Raw genomic sequence first — 18,861 nt, 5'->3', positions numbered from 1 at the left:
AATTGAAGTGCGAATCCTTCTTCCAAATGATGACAAACCTAAGACTCATTTATTATAATTCACTTTCTATGGATTCCAAAAGCAAACCCTCTTCTCTAATCTCTCGAATCTTCTTAGCTTCACTTCCAGGTAAAATCTGTCTGTTCCAATCTCTCTACCTCAGACACTTACATATACAAATGCATAGAATCGAGCTGCAATTTGCAACCCTTTTTGCTCAACTGATTTTAGGATTGGGGTTCACTGAAATTCGGAAATGGGGAAAAAGGAGAAAGAAATTATCCAATTGGAAAGAGAAACTGTAATTCCAATTCTCAAATCACACCTCATCCTTACTTTAACCGGCCTCATTGGTACCTCTCTCTTTCTCTTCAATTTTCCTCTTTTTTTCTGTTTGCTATAAATTGCAAAATTTGATTCGTTTGAACTCCATTTAGTCAATTCTCATGTTCGGAAAACGAGTAGTTCTTAGAATTTAGGAAAAGAAACAAAGAAAGACATATAAATCATGCCAACATTGACATGATTTTGTTGAATATTCAATTTTGCACATGATTTATTCCAAACAAGGCCAATGTCTGTTATTTGTTTTCCTCAAAACCTTTGTTTGCTTGTACACCCTTTTATTCAAGACTTACAAATTTGGGGAAAATCTCAATTTTTATGGTTTTGCAGAAGATAGTTCTGACCGGGCTGAGTTTGTAAAGTTTTGCAAAAAAGTCGAGTACATAATTCGAGCTTGGTACCATCTGCAGTTTGAAGAATTGATGGTAGTCAAACTTCTCTGAAGTTATTCTTTCATGAGTTGTTCTTTTGTTACTGTTGTCAAATTGAATTAAATAATAATAATAAAAGAATTTTCTTTGCAGCAACTTTATTCCTTCTTTGACCCTGAAACTGGAGCTCAGAAGTTGGAGCAGCAAAACTTTTCTCCTGAAGATATTGACATACTTGAACAGAATTTTCTAACTTACTTGTTTCAGGTATTATTAGTGCTTGATTAAATATGTATGTGCCTGTGCTTCAATGGTGTCTCCTAAACTAAGATGGAAACAAATGCACTCTGATTTCTCCAAATGAACATTCTGTCTACGTAATTTATTGGTACACTGCGTGTGTGGAATTTTTCAATAGTGGTCTCATTTTGTTAAACAGGTTATGGATAAGAGCAACTTCAAAATGGCAACTGATGAGGAGATTAATGTTGCTTCAGGGAAGTATCTCTTAAATCTTCCCATTATAGTTGATGATTCCAAGGTTCGTTATCATAGGCATTTCATTTGCATTTTGTTGAGGTTCATTAGTATACATTACAAAGCCTATCTTTATGTTGTATGCAAAACCTGGAATTTTGTGTGCCATTGTTTATCCCAATATTCTCTTTTTCATTTCACCCTTTTCCTTTTTGGTGGGTGTAGCTTGACAAGGAACTTCTAAGAAGGTACTTTGCTAAGCACAGCAGTATAAAGCCTCCCATCTATGCTGATAAGGTATTTCATTAAATTCATATAAGAAATTAACTGCTAAGTCTGGAGGATCTCCTGGATTGACTGCATTTTTGGATATTGGCTATTCTCTTGTTTTGTGTTTGTTTGAAGGGTGGAAGAAGAAGAAATTGATGCCTACTATTTAATTTATCTATATATGCCTTTTTTTTTCTTTTTTTTTTTTTATCCCCTTAAATATTTTTTTTTTCCTGGTCATGCGGTCTTCTCCCTCCATGCATTGCAATATGCTATAGTTGAGTCTGCTTATGTGGAATGCACCATCATATGCTGCTTTTCCTACCTCACAATCTTGTTATGCTTGTATGTGAATTTTATTCAATATTTGCCATATGGAAGCTTTGTCCCATTGCTAACAGTGCGACTGAACACTAGGATTGAAAATTGCAGCAATCTGGTCTTCAGTGAATCCATGGATTGGTTCTTTTAAATTCGCTAGCAAGGGTCTCTGCTTTTGTTGATACTTGATAGATAGTGTATAACAAATTTATCTTTCCATGATCTGTCCGTTATGACTCTTTCTCAAGAGAACTAATCTACTTAATATTATCATTTTTTTTAGTACATTATATTTCGACGAGGGATTGGCATTGATCATATGACTGGTTATTTTGTCACGGAGAAAGTGGACATACTCATTACACGCCTTTGGGCATTGCTTTTAAACCTAACCAGGTGAGCGGATTTTGGCCCATTCTGTAAACACTTGATTGTTTGGAAGATAATTTGAGGTTGCGATAGTTCAACATTTTCTGCTTCAAAGAACTGCTACATGACCATGTTGAATGAAAGCAACTGGCATCTTTGCAATCTTATTACTAACTGTCATCTACACTACTAATCAAATATCTTGGGCATAATATAATTATTTGCACGCATGGTTCCTAAAGAATATTTTCCAGATGTAGAGGATAACATGACGTGTAAGTAACTTCAAGTGTCACTAACTCCTCTCCTGAACTAATAACAGAAGCCATGTTGTTTGCAGACTCGAAAAACTATGGCGCAAAAGGTCAAGTGGCCAACAAAAGAAGGATGTAAAGAAGAATGACGTGATTAACTCCAAAGCAGATCAGGACTATGTTACTGTTGAAAGAATTCGTCTAGAAAATATGGATATAAGGTTGTGCAAACATTATTTGAATGCTTATAGTTTTTATTATAATGTTCGCAGTTTCGGAACTCATATGTACACCCTGTTTCTAACCCCTAGTGTTTGCCACATAACCAGTTGGAGGGATATCTTAAGCAGCTTTTCATGATTGAGATTGAAGTTTGCACATCTTTCTGAATAGATGAATCTGACCAATACTTGGCATACTTTAAATACACAAACAGCAATATTTAATTTAATTTGCATATATTGAATTACTAGTGATGTTCCTGTTCTTGCTTTGTGTTCTTAAGTATTAGCAATTTGCTGAGCAAAACTACAATACAAGAGCCTGTGTTCGAAAGGTTAATAGTAGTTTACAGGTACCACTCGTCTTTATTCATTTTCTCTTTAATTAATGTTTTGCATGATGTACTTTTTCTATCAGCATTCTAATTGCAAAATTTACTTGATGGTAGGGGAATGTAATTACGAAACATGCATTTTGAGTTATTTTGTTCTTAAAGTAATTCTGAAAGGGCGAATACTGATTTATCAGGCGAGCAAGTACCAAAACAGAAAAGGGACGAGGAATCTATGTGAGGCAATTCCAAAAAATTCCAATGGCTGATATGGAGATAGTCCTTGTGAGATCTTTAGCTACTTACTCTTTTGCAAGCCTCCCTTTTGCTTTGATTTTCAGACACAATATGATCTGGTGTTCACACTTTGGTGCCTTGAGCAGCCAGAAAAGAAGAATCCTGGGTTAACCCCAGTAGACTGGGTTCAATTCTTGGTTTCTGCTATAGTTGGGCTGGTGAGTTTTATTAGAAGTTTTGTTCTCATTTTCCTGTGAATTTACTAAAACATGCCTTGACTTTCTCTACAGGTTGCTGTAATTAGTTCGATTCAAGTGCATAAGGCTGATACTCGGATCATTTTTGTGGTCCTTTCCTCAGTGATTGGTTACTGTGCTAAGATATACTTATCGTATACTCTGTTCTCCTTCTCTCCAATTGCTTTTCTCCCTTTTGAATTATATACTTATTTTTATATGTTTTTCATTTGAGCACTAGGCATATTGCATTCGAGCGAGTGAGAAAATCTATTTGCAACAAATTTACCTAAGCAGGTGAATGTGAAACTTTTTGTCACCATAAAAGAGTTGATCAGATCCTTCTCATTACCTCTTGCTAGACTAACTCTACTGAACCATTTTTATTGACACAGCATTCTCAGACAACATTTGATAGATTGTGATAGTAGTTTAAAATTGATGGTAGGTTGACTAAATTGATTCTAAAGTTACCGTTTATCCTTGGCATCTTTGAAATTCTTTTGATCAGAATGCTCATAGTTTGGGTTTTGTGCACCGGAATTTGGCTGTAAATTAGCCTTGCATCGTCGTATTCAAGTTAAAAAGTTGGAGAATTCCTAGTTGAACGTGCTGCTGGTGCTCATAGCGCCTTGCATTTTTCATTTTTTTATCTGATTTTCTTAAATTCTTTAAGAAATGAAAAGCAAATGAAGTTGGATAAAAAAGATTGCTGGAAAAACTTCTTGTATTAATCAACTAGAACCAGAAAATACTTATACAACTTAAACTATGATTACAAGAAGAAGTTGAAAAGCTTGTATACTACAACAAGTAAACTAAAAAGCTACATGATGCTTTAACTAAATATTTAAACTAAGCAAAAACAACTAAAAGAAGCTACTAATATCCAGCAATTAAGACAAAACAAAGAAACAAACTAGCTGACATACTGCTAGTCTTAACAGATTTAAGGCTGTATACATTTCAGTTTGGCTCTTTCTTTTCTTCTCTTCTCTTTTCTTTTCTTTTAATTGATGTAGCTGTTATACTTGCAGGTATCAACAGAGTTTGGCTACATATCAGACATTAATTACACAGCTTGTGTATGACAAACAACTGGATAGTGGAAGGGGTACTCTTCTTCACCTGTGTGACAATGTCATTCAACAGGAAGTGAGTTTTGATCTTGATGTTTCCTCTTCTATCCATATAAAATATGCTGACATTTTCTACAACTACCAGTTATCGATTTCGATGCCTATACTTGTTTACTATTTAAACTGTAGTTAATCGGTCAATCAGACTGCATGTACATGAGTTAAACCTAGATACAAAAGGATAGTTAAACAGATTGATTTCATTGTTTCATGGAAGATAATGCATATTGTTTATGGTATGTGCTTTTCACGAATCGTTGTATGAGCATTATACTTGAATTTAGATGCATTTTTTGAATGTCTGCATGAAAGAACATACCCAGTTGCTTTCCATTATTTGTTCATGAAAGGTCTTGCATATAACTCTATCCTGCCATATGGGTAATCAACCTTTCTTTGTTCAGGTCAAAGAAGTTATTATATCGTTCTTTACTTTAATGCAAGAAGGCAAAGCCACTAGGACGGTATGAATCAGCTCTCGCTCTATGTATTTCCTGTTAGTGTCTCCTGATTGCTGATGGATATCACGTGGATCTTCTGTAGCATTAGTTACAATTCTATATGATACTGTGTATTAGGATTTGGATAAACGTTGTGAACAACTAATAGCAAACAAGTTTGGAGAGAGCTGTAACTTTGAAGTGGATGACGCAGTCGAAAAATTAGAGAAGCTGGGCATTGTTGCTGAGGTAAGATACTACATTTTCCATTTTATATCCAGTTTGCATTTCTCATTAACTTTATATTATAAGGCTGCAAAGTTAAGTCAAATAAAAATTTGGTTACCTCTCCATTCCTCTGCTTCCTACTATTTGAACTTTTTTGCAAAATACCACTGTGGCCACTTCATTGAAAGGGCTAAACTCTCCTTCTGGGCAATGAGTGACATGACTGTTAATATGACCAAAAATCAAACTTGTTGAACTTTGTAATGTGTTACTCCAGGGATAAAACTAAGCTTTTGGGTTAAATGTCCAACTTCAATGGCATTTTGGTTCTTTTTTGGTGAGTTGATATACTTTCTGACTGATTATCTCTGAATACAGGATACTCATGGGGAGTGTAGTTGTGTTGCACTAAAACGTGCTAATGACATTATTGGCGCCACCACTGAAGAGCTTGTCCTGGCAAGATAGGAATTTGGCCATTCTTGATGCTGTCTCTTCTGATCTGCTATTGCCAGTTGTGTGCTCTCTGCACCCATTAATAATTCTGTGTCTGTTAATATATTTTCTTTTTTAAAATATTTGAATGCATTTAACCTTACTGTATCCAAATAATCAAGGGGTGCTACTTTGTTACGCAATGGGTTGGGGTTGATTTGTAAATGCAAAGTGAATATGCAGTAGCAAATGAGCATGAAAATGACAGCTACATATGTATAGAAATACTTTGTGTTTAACAAGGAAAAAAAATGAAGGAAAAATGAGATCCAAATTGAGAGTTTTCTTTCTTTGAAATTGCAGGACATACATCTGCAATTCAATCTTAAATTATATAAATATGTGATCATTACATACAAAAAAACTGCTCCTCACAGCCACTCTCTTGAGCTGTCAATAACAGCTTTTACACTTTTTTATCTTGACAGTTTACTTGGATCAAGAAATAAAAATACACTTATAAATTGCTTTAATTTAATATATTAATTTTTTAAGTCATTTATAAATTGCTTTTCTCAACTGTACTTTTAGGAAAAGTATCTATTCATCTATTTTTTGAAAAAAAAAAAAACAATTTTCAAAATTCAAAAATTTATTTAAAATGAGAATTAAAGTTAGAAAATTATTTTTTCAAACTCAATGTCAAAGTCATGTTTTTCTTCAAAAGTAAGTTTGACAAAAATGGTTTATATTAAAAAGATAAAAGAAAAATTAATCAATCAATTAAAAAAAATAAACCTACTTTTTAAATACTAAACAATAATTAAAATCAGACCCTTAATTTTATTTTGCTGTATAAGATGCTATGCTATTTTAATTTTAATTTTCTTTGATATAAATAAATCGTGAATTAATTTAGAGTGTGCCGAAAAATAAAATAATATTTTAAAATTTTGTACGTAACAGCATATATCCTCCATTTATATGCTCTTGAATTAATTTTTAATTTTTTTTAAATATGTGTAAATGTTAATAAGCCAACATTTAACTGGCAAGACCATATCAAACGAACGCCTTAATAAATATATCGGCCTTTGCACTATTTAGCTACTGGCCTTTTCTAGATGGATAATCGTATTAAAGAAAAATAAAAATTCTTGTATAATTGGGCCAGGAAGTCGTAATACAGGATAGAAATGTGAAATTCCTACAAATTCTTTTCTTAGCAGGACTTGCATCGACTCCCTAAGCAGATATATATTGACGTTCATGGAACATTATCACCTACTTCTGTTCCACTCATTAATTAATTCCCTTTTCCTTGAGGATTACGGAAGTGCTCTGAATCTATGGCCGGAGAAGTTCTCTGCTCGGCGGGTAGTGTTGGTGGTGCATGTCAATTGCCAACCTGCTTTTGCCATGACATGGATATGGACGTTGATGCTCATGTCTGCACTGATAATTCAAGCGACATGCCAGATTTAACATACAAGTACGAAGTCATCTCAAGAAGGAAGAGGAGCTCATTATCTTTTACTGGGTGTCTGGATTTTCTAAAGCTTATATTCTCCATCAAATAAGTGAGTGCTATATATATATATATATATATAGTACATTCCTTGTAACTTGTATGTTAGGTTAGGTTAATTAGCCATTCATTAGCGGTTCCTGGCATTCTTATGTTTTACAGCACTATATAATCAAACTTTTGGATTCAAGAAGCTGATCTTTTGTAATTTCAAAATCATAAAAAAAGAAAAAAATACAGAATAAAAAAGCCATTGGCTATAGTCGAATATCTATCCTGTGGTGAGGAGATCTTTGCCATATAAAATTCTAATGAAAAAGAAAGAAGAAAAAGCTTTTGAAGCCTTCACAGGTTATGTACTTATGTTAGTGAAGTATGGCAATGCCAAATATCCAAATTAGAAATAGTATAATTAGGCATATCAAAAATAGTTCCTGGCTAGGCAACAGGGTCTAAACGAAAGAATTTGATGGTAGTTGATTAACAAAGAACAAAGAAACAGACAATATACGTTCCATCAATAATATTACTATACAATTCAATGGTTAATGATTCAACTAGCATAACAGATCTCTTGCAGGCAGCATACTCAATCATGCCTTCTCTAAGGGATTATTGGCTGCCGCACAAATTTGAGCGCCAAACTTTCCCCTACCGAAGAGAGCGGGCCTGGCATTGCATTTGCACTCTTCACAATCACATTGATGAAGAGCAGAAAACAACTGAACAAGAAATTACATTTTCTGCATTTTTTTTTTCTTTATCAAAGAATAATTAATTAGAAGTAAACAAACATTACAGGCAGGATAAAGAATGGGAAAAAAGAAGAAAGACATAATACATTTGGAGAGAGAATCTGTAATTCCCATCCTTAAGCACAAGCTCATTGCTGCTTTATCCGATCGCATTGGTAATATCTCTTTGTTCTTCTATAATCTATAGATATGCTTCACATAATACGAAAGGGTATATAATGTTTTGATTGATTTATGTAGAGAGGAAATCTGATCGTGATGAGTTCTTAAAGCTTTGCCAGAGAGTTGAGTATACTATTAGAGCATGGTACCTTTTGCAGTTTGAGGATCTCATGGTATATATTTTTCTTTTGGGAGTAGATATATATGGTTATGTTCATTTGATGTGAATGTGATGTCTGATTGTTTTCTGCAGCAATTATATGCCCTCTTTGAGCCTATTCATGGCGCCAAGAAATTGGAGCAGCAGAATCTATCCCCTGAAGATATTGATACTTGTGAATATCAGTTTTTAACCTGCTTATTTCAGGTATATATATCCTGCTTCTTTTTTCTCGGAAAACTTTTCCATTTATAGTTTATGAATAGCCTAAGCTGATAATACTGAAAAACTGACTTAGACTCGGACTCTTTCCCAACAATTATTTTTATATTACATTTCTATTCTTCTGATGAATGTCTTTTCATTGCCTTTGGTAGAAGGATTACTGCTTGTTGCAATTTCCAAGTCTACCTGATTCTTTCTTCTTCTTTTTTTCTTTCTTAAAGTAGTTCTCTTATTATCCAGGTGATGGAAAAGAGTAATTTCAAAATAACAACTGATGATGAGATTAATATTGCTCTTTCTGCACAGTATCGTTTAAATCTTCCTATTGTTGTTGATGAAACCAAGGTAAGGTTTATATATGTAATCAGCAGCTTTTGCAGAAAAGGATTTCTTCCAACATATATATTTTTGTCTGTTTGTCTAGTCAAACATCCATATAAGTTAGTAGGGATTTTCATTCTGGTCTTCATAATTTCTGAATCCAGTGTTTCTGTCTTGTTGAATGTAGCTTGACAAGAAGCTGTTTACGAAGTACTTCTCCAAGCATCCTCATGATAACCTCCCATACTTTGCTGATAAGGTAATGTTAAGATCAGCTTCTGGATTGCTGCATGGTTGAAAATTCTTTTAGCATGAACATTGTAATCAATCGTATTAGGCTGTTCATGAATGATTTTGAAAGCATAAAATTCCAGGATGACATGGAGCAACCTTGGCATTACACCGAGGCTCGCCCATTAAATTCTGAAAATATATATTCAACATATTGTGCTCCAAATGAAAATATGTGCTTATGTAGTTTTTCTGATGAAGTATCTGTGCGTATGTGGGTGCACATGCTGATGCTCGTTTGTTTGTCTGCTTTCAGTTCATAATATTCCGGCGTGGATTTGGAATTGATAAGATGACTGCTTACTTTATCAAATCAAAAATAAACACAATCATTTCACGTTTATGGAGGTGTTTCTTAACAATTACTTGGTAAGCACCAACGCCGGTCACGCCTCAGAAATATTAATAGTTCTGTGATACACCCCCTCTGCTGAAATCAGTTTGATCTGTTGTTACACTATGGTTTTGAGATTTAATACTTGTTTAAACTGAATTTGGAGAATTTCTTTGAGGCAAAGTTTGTACTTTATATTCTTATTAGGCTTTTCTACTTGTAGTTTAAAAGGACTTTTCTACAGCAAGCCAAGAGAAGAATATAAGGAAGATACAGATCCTGTTGAAATCTGCATAGAAGCAGAGCAGGATGATATTTATGTTGAGCGAATCCGTATCGAGAAGATGAAACTCAGGTTTTTAAGTGGCAACTTGAAATTGCAATTATGGTCACCTTGTGTGTGATGCCCATTTCTGGTTTTTGAAATTGGTATTGTTTGTTTCCACAGTCTTTCTAATCTTTTTGGCAAGGTCACAATCCAAGAACCTACCTTCCAGAGTATAATTGTAGTCTACAGGTAGGGACCTTTGTCTTGTTTCTGATTCAACTTCAAATCTGAAAACATGGTGGATGGTTTTATGTACTCTTATCCTTACCTTGTTTGAGAGACTACACAAAAAAGAGAATTATTTCCATAACGATAATATCATGAATTTACAAATTATCGAAATTCTTCTCTAACAGTGTTTTCAGACCATGAAATAAATCAATGGTGTTAGTGTAAATCTGTAGGAGAGCAAGTAAGAAAAAGGAGACAGAAAGAAATATATATGTGAAGCATTTTAGGAACATTCCAATGGCTGATATGGAGATAGCACTTGTGAGTTTTTTCTTGATCCTATTGCGTTACATTAATCTTGTTATATTATATTTTTCAGTTTTCTTCGTTTGCTTTTGCCTATTCATTTAGTGTTGGAACTTGTTGCATTAACAGCCAGAAAAGAAAAATCCAGGTTTAACTCCAATGGATTGGGTTAAATTCATTGTTTCTGCAGTAATTGGACTGGTCAGTAATTGCAGTCTCCATGAAATATAATGTACTTGACGTCCTTGGTTTTAAGTCTTTTGTACCTTTCTGGTAACATGAACCATATGCTGCTACCTGTACAGGTTACTGTAATTGGTTCACTCAGCAGTCCTAAAGCTGACATCCGAGTCATTTTCGCTATTCTGACATCTGTGGTTGGCTATTGTGTTAAGACATATTTCACGTTAAGTGTATTCTTCTCTTTCAAATCTTCTACAGGATTTTGGTGATGCTAATTTAATATGAAATTGAACTTTGATAACATAATTGAAGGCTTACTACTACTGAGACTAAATACAAGATCTCATTAAACGCATAATATTCTGTATAGCTTTATCAGTATTCTGAGCTTTGGTTGCAATAGTAAAATTGTTCCATTATAACCTAGAGGGTCTGGATTAAACAGCTTCTGCATAAATTGCAGAAAGTTTAATCCGCAGGACTTACTGTAACCCTGTTGCTATTCCTACTAACAAGTAGAAATTAACTATAAAAAAGAAATAGTAAATGAATATGTTGGTCAACTGACTAGTGAAGATTCTGATGCAATCAATTTTCAAATAATTTAGTGCTTCTGTTCTTACATTTCTTGTGCAGGCTACATGCATTTTTTCCTGATAACTTTGTTCCTCAGATCATTGCCTTACGAATCTGTATTCGAACATTGAACATCCTCGTACAGGTTCCTTACACATTATACAATGGAAGTTAATGCTTATTTGGTTTCAACAGGTTTCAGAGCAACTTGGTTTCTTATCAGAGCTTAATTACACAGTCTGTGTATGACAAACAACTAGACAGTGGAAGGGGCACTCTTCTTCACTTGTGTGATGACGTGATCCAACAAGAAGTAAGCAGTTTGCTTAATCATACTTGATAATGTATAGAACATAACTTGTGTTTTGAATTTTCTCAAAGCAATTCGCATTGGTGTTAAAATTTATGATTATGGTTAATAAATTTTAAAATATAAGTTTTCAGATGCACTAATTTTTTCGTTTGGAGACTTTGTAGACTTCTAAATTGTTACAGAACTTAATAACTTAAATCTACAGGTAAAAGAGGTGATTGTTTCATTTTTTGTACTGATGGAGCAAGGAATAGCTAGTAGACAGGTACTGAAACCCGATTGAGCCCTTTTTTCTCCCTTGCTTTCATTCTGAAGAGCTTATAGACACAATAAGGCCATATGCTAATGCATAGTTTTGCAATGATCTGAAGTAGGAACTTGATCAGCGGTGTGAGGATCTTATTAAACAGGAATTTGGTGAAAGCTGTAATTTTGATGTAGATGATGCTGTTCAAAAGTTAGAGAAGTTGGGAATTGTTGCTAAGGTGGGATTCTCTTTTCTTTCTTGCTGTTTACTTTTTCCAGCAGGAAATATGTCAGTTGTTCAGTAATTCCAATGATTGAAATGAGGATTGTTCTACTAGGATACTTCTGGAAGCTATGCATGTGTAGATCTGAGAGATGCTAATGACATAATTGGCACCACAACCGAGGAGATTGTCCTCAAGGCTAAACAAGGTGATAATGCTTCCAGGTACTGAGAACAGAAGGCCGTAGACAAAATGCTTCTGATTTGAATTAGTCAAATTTGCCAATATAGTATCGCCTGCAGTATAAGTGGTTATTCTGTTATCCGGGGCGTATGTATCGTATAATTTCATTGGTGTGAGCTTAAATCTTATCACTGAGAAACAAGATAGCACTAAAAGATTTTCAACAGATAGGGGTGATATTATCAGTAGTCAAATTTGATTGCAACTTTAGATATGGTCCATCCTGCTACATTTTGGCATAAGCCAATTGACTTGATTCCAAATGCAGATAGTTTCAAGTTAACAAAACCATGTGTACAAGCAAAAAAAATGGACAGAACACTTATATTCTTTCCAAACATGTAAAGGAAAGCGACACCGCATTCCCTGTTCAGCTGAATCGGATTAGAGGGGTACATTTTTTTTCTGAAGGCAAACTATAACAAAAAAGATTTGCATTGATGAACTAAAAATGTTGTACATTATCTATCCTGCCTTACAACCAATAATTCCCGTAAGAACTCTTTGTACAAATGGCAAACAGGATCAGAATAGTATTGATGCCTGTTTCTGCCCAGTTCTTTATCTTGTGACAGTTAATGTCCAATAAGCCAATGGTATGTGAAGTACAATCATGATCGAGTATCCTTCACTGCCTCAATAAGCTGTGGATGCATTCTGCCAAAAGATAAAGTAAGAGGTAACAATTATAATTATGAGGGTTAATAGGGTTAAAAATATTTATAAAAACTACTTTAGCACAAGTAAACAAAAATAGAAAGATTATCAAGGTTACCTTATCCAACTTTAGTGTCGGTGGTTATTGTCCAACCATGATTTCAAGTAACTGGAGCTTGAGAGAGCACATCTAGGAGGCAGAGAAAAAGAAGTAGAGTTAATTGTACTGTTGATGGAAAATAAGGCAAAACATCTTTTTCTTGAAATGGGTCACTCCAAAATTTGTCTTTGAGGTACATAGTTAAATAGGCAACATAGGTTTTTCCTTGTGTAAAAGTGACAATGGAATTTGGAGTAGAAAAATTTTAGGTGTCTATTATAAAATCTTTTTTTTTTTTCTTTTCCTGGACTGAAGACAAATGCTCATGTACACCACATACAAAGAATTTTGAGATGCAAATTATTTTACCTCAAGATATAGAATAGCCCGCAAACATAAGCAGCTTCACTGTCCAAACAAGTCTACTTCCCAATATTCGTGGATAAGAAACTCTTTCTGCCTGGTTATACCTAATTTCTCTTGACCAACCTTTGCAAAATAGATGCTTTCACAATTTCAATTGTTTCAGTTTCTCAAGGACCTGCTTCATTGATGGCCGCACAGAGAGAGACTCTACAGTGCAGGATGCAGCAAGCTTTAGCATTCCCAATAGATTTTCCTTAGGCCCTGATTCCCACAGTTTTACAGAGAATAGCTCTGGAGATCGTCCCTCCTTGATCAACAATTTGGCCCAAGCAACAATATTGAAGCCATTCCCATAATCAGAAAATGATGGATCAAGAGATTTCTTCCCTGACATCAGCTCTAACAGAACTACCCCGAAGCTATAAACATCTGACTTGTCAGATACCCTGCATGTGGTTGCATATTCTGGTGCAACATAACCAAATGTACCTGCAACGTCTGTTGTGGCATGGGTCTGAGAAACTTCTAAAAGCCTAGCCAAACCAAAGTCTGATAGGTAGGCATTAAGCTCCTCATCTAGCAGGATATTACTAGGCTTAATGTCCCGATGAAGTATGCGTGGTACACAAGAGTAGTGGAGGTAAGCTAAAGCTTGAGCTATATCAAGAGCTATTTTATAAATCACTGACCACTGTACCTTCTTGATTGACCTTTCATGAATGAAGGTTTCAAGGTTTCCACCAGAAAGATAATTGTAAATTAAGAACATTTCAGAGTCTCCCACATAATAACCAATTAATGTCACAAGTTTCTTATGTCTAATTCTGCCCAAAGTTCTTATCTCCGCATCAAACTGTTGAATGCCTTGAAATCTGCCTAAGGAGAGCCTCTTTACTGCTACAAAGTAACCCGGTGCCAGTTCTGCTTTGTAAGTTGACCCGAAACCGCCAGTCCCAATCAGGTTTCTAATGCTGAAATGCCCAGTAGCTCTGACCACAGCATCGTAGCTCAGTTCAGCTGGAGCATCTGCAAAAGTCACTACTACCTTGCCTCTTAAGCTGGAGAGTCTATTAAGCTTTCTCTTCCAATGAATAAAAATGACAACTCCCACCAAGAATAAACAAAATACGGCGAAAGCAGATACTGACAGTGCAAGTATCAAAGGCTTCTCATTTCTGTGACGATGCCATTTTCCATCTCCATTTGAATCAGTTGATGACTTAGAGGATGGACAAGGTTCCAGGAAGGTGTTCCCTCTAAACCAATCACAGCTACTCAGGTGTTGAAATTGGGGTAAATGACCAGAGAGATTATTAAAAGAAACATCGAATACAGTGAGATTGGTAAGGGTTGAGAAAGATGAAGGTATCTCGCCAGAAAGCCTGTTATTATTAAGTAACACTACTTCAAGATTTTTGGCATTTGGCAAACTTGCTGGGATAGATCCTGTAACAGCATTGTGAGACAGATCTAGAACTACAAGAGAAGTCAATTGATCCAGTTGAGATGGAATATTTCCTAATACATTGTTCATTCCAAGAAGAAGTGATTTTAAAAGTGTCAAATTCCCTAACTGATTAGGCAGAGATCCTGACAATGTGTTTCCCCTTATATCAAAATATTGAAGCATCATCAAGTTGCCAATGCTGGGAGGGAGTGAACCTCCAATCTGATTGTATGCTGCTTCAAACTGTATCATCTGTGGACAACTGACAAGCAACGACTCAGGAATCTTACCTGACATATAGTTTGCACTCAGATTCACAGAGAAGCTCTGCAGATGATTACAATTTGAGACTAATTCACTAGGGAGAGAACCATTGAACATATTTTCATTCAACAACAACCTGTATGTAGGTTTATTCTTAGTGGCCAAGAATTCATCTCCTACTGAGAACAAAGGCAATGAACCAACAAATTGATTCCAACTAAAATCATGGACAATAACAAAGTCTTCCTCTCCCATTGACCCTAAAGAGGTAACCATCTGAGGACCCCAGACAGGAATGCTAGAGAATGCAATCCGTACATCCTCCATGTCCAGAAAACTGTGATCTTGACCAAAAAGGATCATACTAGCATCACAACTGCCTTTCTGAAAACTTGGAAGAGCCCTGGACATATTATTTTGACTAACATTGAAATACACCATACATGGAACTTGCAGCTGCATAGGAAGGTAACCCACCAAATAATTAGAACTCAAATCCAAGAAAGTAAGGTTCTTACACATTCCCAAACCTTTTGGCACTACACCTTTGAAAAAGTTGAAGCCTAAATGCACTACTCTAAGTGAGCACAAATCACCCCAGCTGCTGGGCAACCTTCCGCCAAGATTTGCTCTAGGTGCCCACAAAATCTGTAAACTGGGGAGCATCAAGACCTCAAAAGGAATACCTCCCTCAAAAGCATTGAAATCCAATCTACTACGATCACTCAAGTCACCATTTATATTACCAACAAAATTGCTTGAATTAGTTAATACAAAAACAGACAATTTTCTACAATTTGCAAGCTCCTTTGGAATCTTTTCAGAGAAAGAATTTGTGGAAACATCTAAGATACGAAGCTCAGAAATCTGACCAATCTCAGCTGGAAGCGGACCCTGTAAAATATTCCCATCAAGCAACAAAGTTCTCAAATACTTGCATTTACCAATCTCCTTAGGAATACTCTCTTTCAAGAAATTATTAGACAACTTCAAATGTCTCAAGAAAGAACATTGACTAGAGTTATCAACTTTAATTCCACCCGTGAGCTGATTATTAGATAAATCTATAACTTTCAACTTCCCATAACCAATTAAACTATCAGGAATTTCACCAGTAAACGAATTAAACGATAAATTAAGCAAAGAAAGAGACTCAAGATTGCTTATCTGATCAGGAATTTTCCCAGAAAAATTATTCCCTTGAAGCTCCAAAACCTCTAAGAACCGAAGATTCCCAATGGTAACTGGAATGTCACCAGAAAAAGCATTCTGAGGAATTACCAAAGCTCTCAACTCAGTCAAGTTTCCAACAGAATCCGGCAAAGTTCCGGCAAGAAATGAGGTCAAACTTCTGGAGGTAAAGTTCAAAGCAACAACTCTCTTAGAAACTTCATTACAAGTAACTCCATACCAGCTACAGTAATCACTATTTGGTGTCCAACCAGCAAGAAGATTAGAAGGGTCCCTAGAGACTGATTTCCTGAAATCAAGAAGTGCTGCTGTGTCATTGAGAACAAGAGGTTCTGCTTTTGTCCATGAGGATGATGATGCTAAAGCAAGAACGAGAAACCAAGTAACCACCATATTCTTCTCTTCCCTCCGTCGTCCACCGGAGCTCGCTGGCAAGGATGAAAGATCTGATTCTTGAATTATTTATCAAGGGGTGCTTCCAAAGAAAGAAAAACAAAACAATTTAAGTTATATAAGAAGATATAATCAAGAATCGGTTATAAGTATTAAGCAGCAGAAAGAAAGATAATCAAGAATGGGCTATGTTAAATTATGAGTACTGGACAGTAAAAACTGACCAAATTTGAAAAGTTTGGAGGCAAAAAAAAAAAAAGGGTAAAGATCTGATTCTTGAATAGTTATTAGTACTTTTAAAGCAAAAGAAAGAAAGGTAATAAAGAATGGAGTTATATTATAAGTGACCTGAAAAATCAAGAAAAGAAAGATTAGTAGAGAGAGAGAGAGAGAGAGAGAAGAAGAAGAAGAAGACAAGAAGAGCCGGCGTATGCCGCGGGTGTTTGTATATAACGTTGATGTGTTTTGTCACATGCAAACTCTGTTATGATTCTTTACATCTCCAGACACCTATACTCGAACAAATTAGTCAGCCAACTCCTTTAACTTTAAAATTTATCTATTAAGCACTTATACTTTTAAAATAAACGTTTTTTTTTTTCCTTTAAACCTTATTTTTTTGTCTTCCTTCTTTAGATTTTTTCTTATTTGTAAAGTTTTATTTTTTTTATTTTTATCTTCTTTGTCTAAATCATTTTTTCTTTTTATTTATTTTTTTAATTTAACTCTTTGTTAATTCACCTCTTCCTCTATCTCTAATGAACTCGCACCATCAACTTTTCACTCTTTTTCTCTTTACTCGCCATGGCTCGTCTCTTTCCACCACTTTTGCTTCTTTCATCTCTTTTTTTTATCAAATTTTTTTTCTTTTAACTTAATTACAACGCAACAAGTTGTTTTGGCTAGATGGTGACTATTCTACTTCTATTAAGAGTTATTAGCCGAGTTAAGCTTATTTTCTATTTATGAGTTACTCTAGGTTATAGAAAGTTGATGGAGTTGAAATTAAACCCTTTTAGAGAAGATCCTATCTAGTTAGTTGCTCATATTCATGATGATGTTGATTGGTTAAAAGACTGTTGATCAACAATATGTTGGCTTTGATAATTCAATCCAAGTGAGAGTTGCATGCAACATGTTTGACAAAGTGTCACTTTAAAAAGACTATCTCTTGGGTTGTGACATTTATGATGGCATTATATTTAATTATACTTTATGGATTATTGTTATATTATTAAAGCTTGTGTATACAATACGAATGCTCGATTTTTTATAAGCTATAAAATCATTTTATTGATGGATTTTATTAATAAGCTTGCAACATCTTTGTTAATATTTTGTTGATGGATTTTTATGGGAGATTTAGATGTCTAGAAGATGCTAACTCTGGGTTTAATAAGTTGTATTCATTTTTACTTTTTTTGTGTACTAACTTTAATCTTTGTTTGAGTACAAAAATTAAAAATAGTACGAAAAATTCAGCCAATCTTGTCATAGGTCAAGCTCAAAGTGAATTCCATGCTAGAAAATATGCCTTGATGTGCATCATGAATTAATTTGCAGCCAGTTAGGTGTTAAATTGTTACTAATTTTGTAAGTAAGGGTGTGTGATTGATAAATTTTGAAGTTAAAGATGATGGGTGACTAATATGTACAAATACAGGTGCCTTAAGATGTATTATGCCTTTTTGATTTGTTTTGTTTTGGTAATAAAATAGAGTGAGGGTGAGAGTGAGACTGCTCTCTTTTTGTTTGCTTTTGTTTGTACAGAATTTATTGATTTAATTATGCATATGGTTAAAAAGTAGTCAATTATGATTAGTAAAAAAGTAACGTATTTTGCTAATTAATTACTAAATTTTAATTTCAGTTTTTGAAGAGCCTCCTGACTGACTCAGACTCAGTCATCCTGATGTCACTCTTGCGTCTAATCTTGATTTAGTCATCTTTTTATTCATGAAATTTGAAAGCCTTCGACACTAAATATGTTTGAAAATATTTGATTTTGTTGTTTATTTTGGAAATTAGGGTCTAATATCATTTATTGCATGGTTTAATAAATCATACAAATGGCTTGCGTTTTGCTAGACATTCATATCTTATTATAAAGATGGAATTATGGTATGGTTTGGATCGAGGGATTAATAGATAAAAAACTTTAAAAGATTTATGTATTTAGTTTAAATTTATTATTTAATAAATAAAAATATAGTTTAAATCTATGAATTTAAAAAAAAAAAATTATTTGCTAAAATTTCTCACTTTTTAGAGTTTAAATTCACACCTATTACGTAAAAAAGTTCAAAATCAACCATTTAAAAAAAATAATAAATTATTTATATTATTTTTTTATTCCAGGGTCGTCTTTAATAAATTTATCTCATATCAAAATTATCTTTAAC

General features: G+C 34.4%; 3 protein-coding genes across 5 annotated transcripts; 2 read left to right on the top strand and 1 right to left on the bottom strand.

Moving 5' to 3' along the window:
- LOC8273089 lies at positions 1-6,024 on the top strand. 2 transcript variants are annotated; one of them, XM_002512778.4, is made up of 16 exons: positions 1-129; positions 232-353; positions 676-770; positions 870-983; positions 1,156-1,257; positions 1,419-1,490; positions 2,068-2,180; positions 2,494-2,628; positions 2,913-2,981; positions 3,158-3,245; positions 3,344-3,415; positions 3,488-3,588; positions 4,471-4,588; positions 4,977-5,036; positions 5,151-5,261; positions 5,619-6,024. In XM_002512778.4, the coding sequence occupies exons 2-16, from the start codon at positions 257-259 to the stop codon at positions 5,706-5,708; spliced, it is 1,437 nt and encodes a 478-aa protein (XP_002512824.2). In that variant the 5' UTR covers positions 1-129; positions 232-256; the 3' UTR covers positions 5,709-6,024. The 2 variants fall into 2 exon arrangements, with proteins under 2 accessions (XP_002512824.2, XP_048233800.1); XM_048377843.1 differs by lacking the exons at positions 1-129; positions 232-353 and adding an exon at positions 457-576.
- A 784-nt stretch (positions 6,025-6,808) lies between these two features.
- Positions 6,809-12,339, top strand: LOC8273088. 2 transcript variants are annotated; one of them, XM_002512777.3, is made up of 16 exons: positions 6,809-7,255; positions 8,005-8,113; positions 8,199-8,293; positions 8,374-8,487; positions 8,746-8,850; positions 9,014-9,085; positions 9,374-9,486; positions 9,675-9,806; positions 9,900-9,968; positions 10,184-10,271; positions 10,386-10,457; positions 10,562-10,662; positions 11,211-11,328; positions 11,534-11,593; positions 11,703-11,813; positions 11,913-12,339. In XM_002512777.3, the coding sequence occupies exons 2-16, from the start codon at positions 8,017-8,019 to the stop codon at positions 12,027-12,029; spliced, it is 1,464 nt and encodes a 487-aa protein (XP_002512823.1). In that variant the 5' UTR covers positions 6,809-7,255; positions 8,005-8,016; the 3' UTR covers positions 12,030-12,339. The 2 variants fall into 2 exon arrangements, with proteins under 2 accessions (XP_002512823.1, XP_015570948.1); XM_015715462.2 differs by lacking the exon at positions 11,913-12,339 and having other exon boundaries at positions 11,700-11,813.
- On the bottom strand, positions 12,337-17,601 carry LOC8273087 (LRR receptor-like serine/threonine-protein kinase RPK2). The gene is made up of 3 exons (XM_025156262.2): positions 13,168-17,601; positions 12,817-12,888; positions 12,337-12,698 (listed from the first exon to the last, which is right to left on the bottom strand). The coding sequence occupies exon 1, from the start codon at positions 16,457-16,459 to the stop codon at positions 13,307-13,309; it is 3,153 nt and encodes a 1,050-aa protein (XP_025012030.1). The 5' UTR covers positions 16,460-17,601; the 3' UTR covers positions 12,337-12,698; positions 12,817-12,888; positions 13,168-13,306.
- Positions 17,602-18,861: the final 1,260 nt, after the last annotated feature.

Source organism: Ricinus communis, chromosome 8, assembly GCF_019578655.1.
Source record: "Ricinus communis isolate WT05 ecotype wild-type chromosome 8, ASM1957865v1, whole genome shotgun sequence".
NCBI lineage: Eukaryota > Viridiplantae > Streptophyta > Magnoliopsida > Malpighiales > Euphorbiaceae > Ricinus > Ricinus communis.
The sequence above is the reverse complement of the archived record's forward strand: the minus strand, read 5'-3'. Positions and strand labels throughout refer to the sequence as shown.

Excerpts from the sequence above, each read along its gene's own strand:
- LOC8273089 (XM_002512778.4), top strand. The coding sequence starts at position 257 with ATGGGGAAAAAGGAGAAAGAAATTATCCAATTGGAAAGAGAAACTGTA. Across the intron at positions 3,246-3,343 it reads CTGATATGGAGATAGTCCTT|CCAGAAAAGAAGAATCCTGG; the intron begins GTGAGATCTTTA and ends TGCCTTGAGCAG. Across the intron at positions 4,589-4,976 it reads ACAATGTCATTCAACAGGAA|GTCAAAGAAGTTATTATATC; the intron begins GTGAGTTTTGAT and ends TTCTTTGTTCAG.
- LOC8273088 (XM_002512777.3), top strand. The coding sequence starts at position 8,017 with ATGGGAAAAAAGAAGAAAGACATAATACATTTGGAGAGAGAATCTGTA. Across the intron at positions 9,969-10,183 it reads AGTATAATTGTAGTCTACAG|GAGAGCAAGTAAGAAAAAGG; the intron begins GTAGGGACCTTT and ends GTAAATCTGTAG. Across the intron at positions 11,814-11,912 it reads AGTTGGGAATTGTTGCTAAG|GATACTTCTGGAAGCTATGC; the intron begins GTGGGATTCTCT and ends TTGTTCTACTAG.
- LOC8273087 (XM_025156262.2), bottom strand. The coding sequence starts at position 16,459 with ATGGTGGTTACTTGGTTTCTCGTTCTTGCTTTAGCATCATCATCCTCA.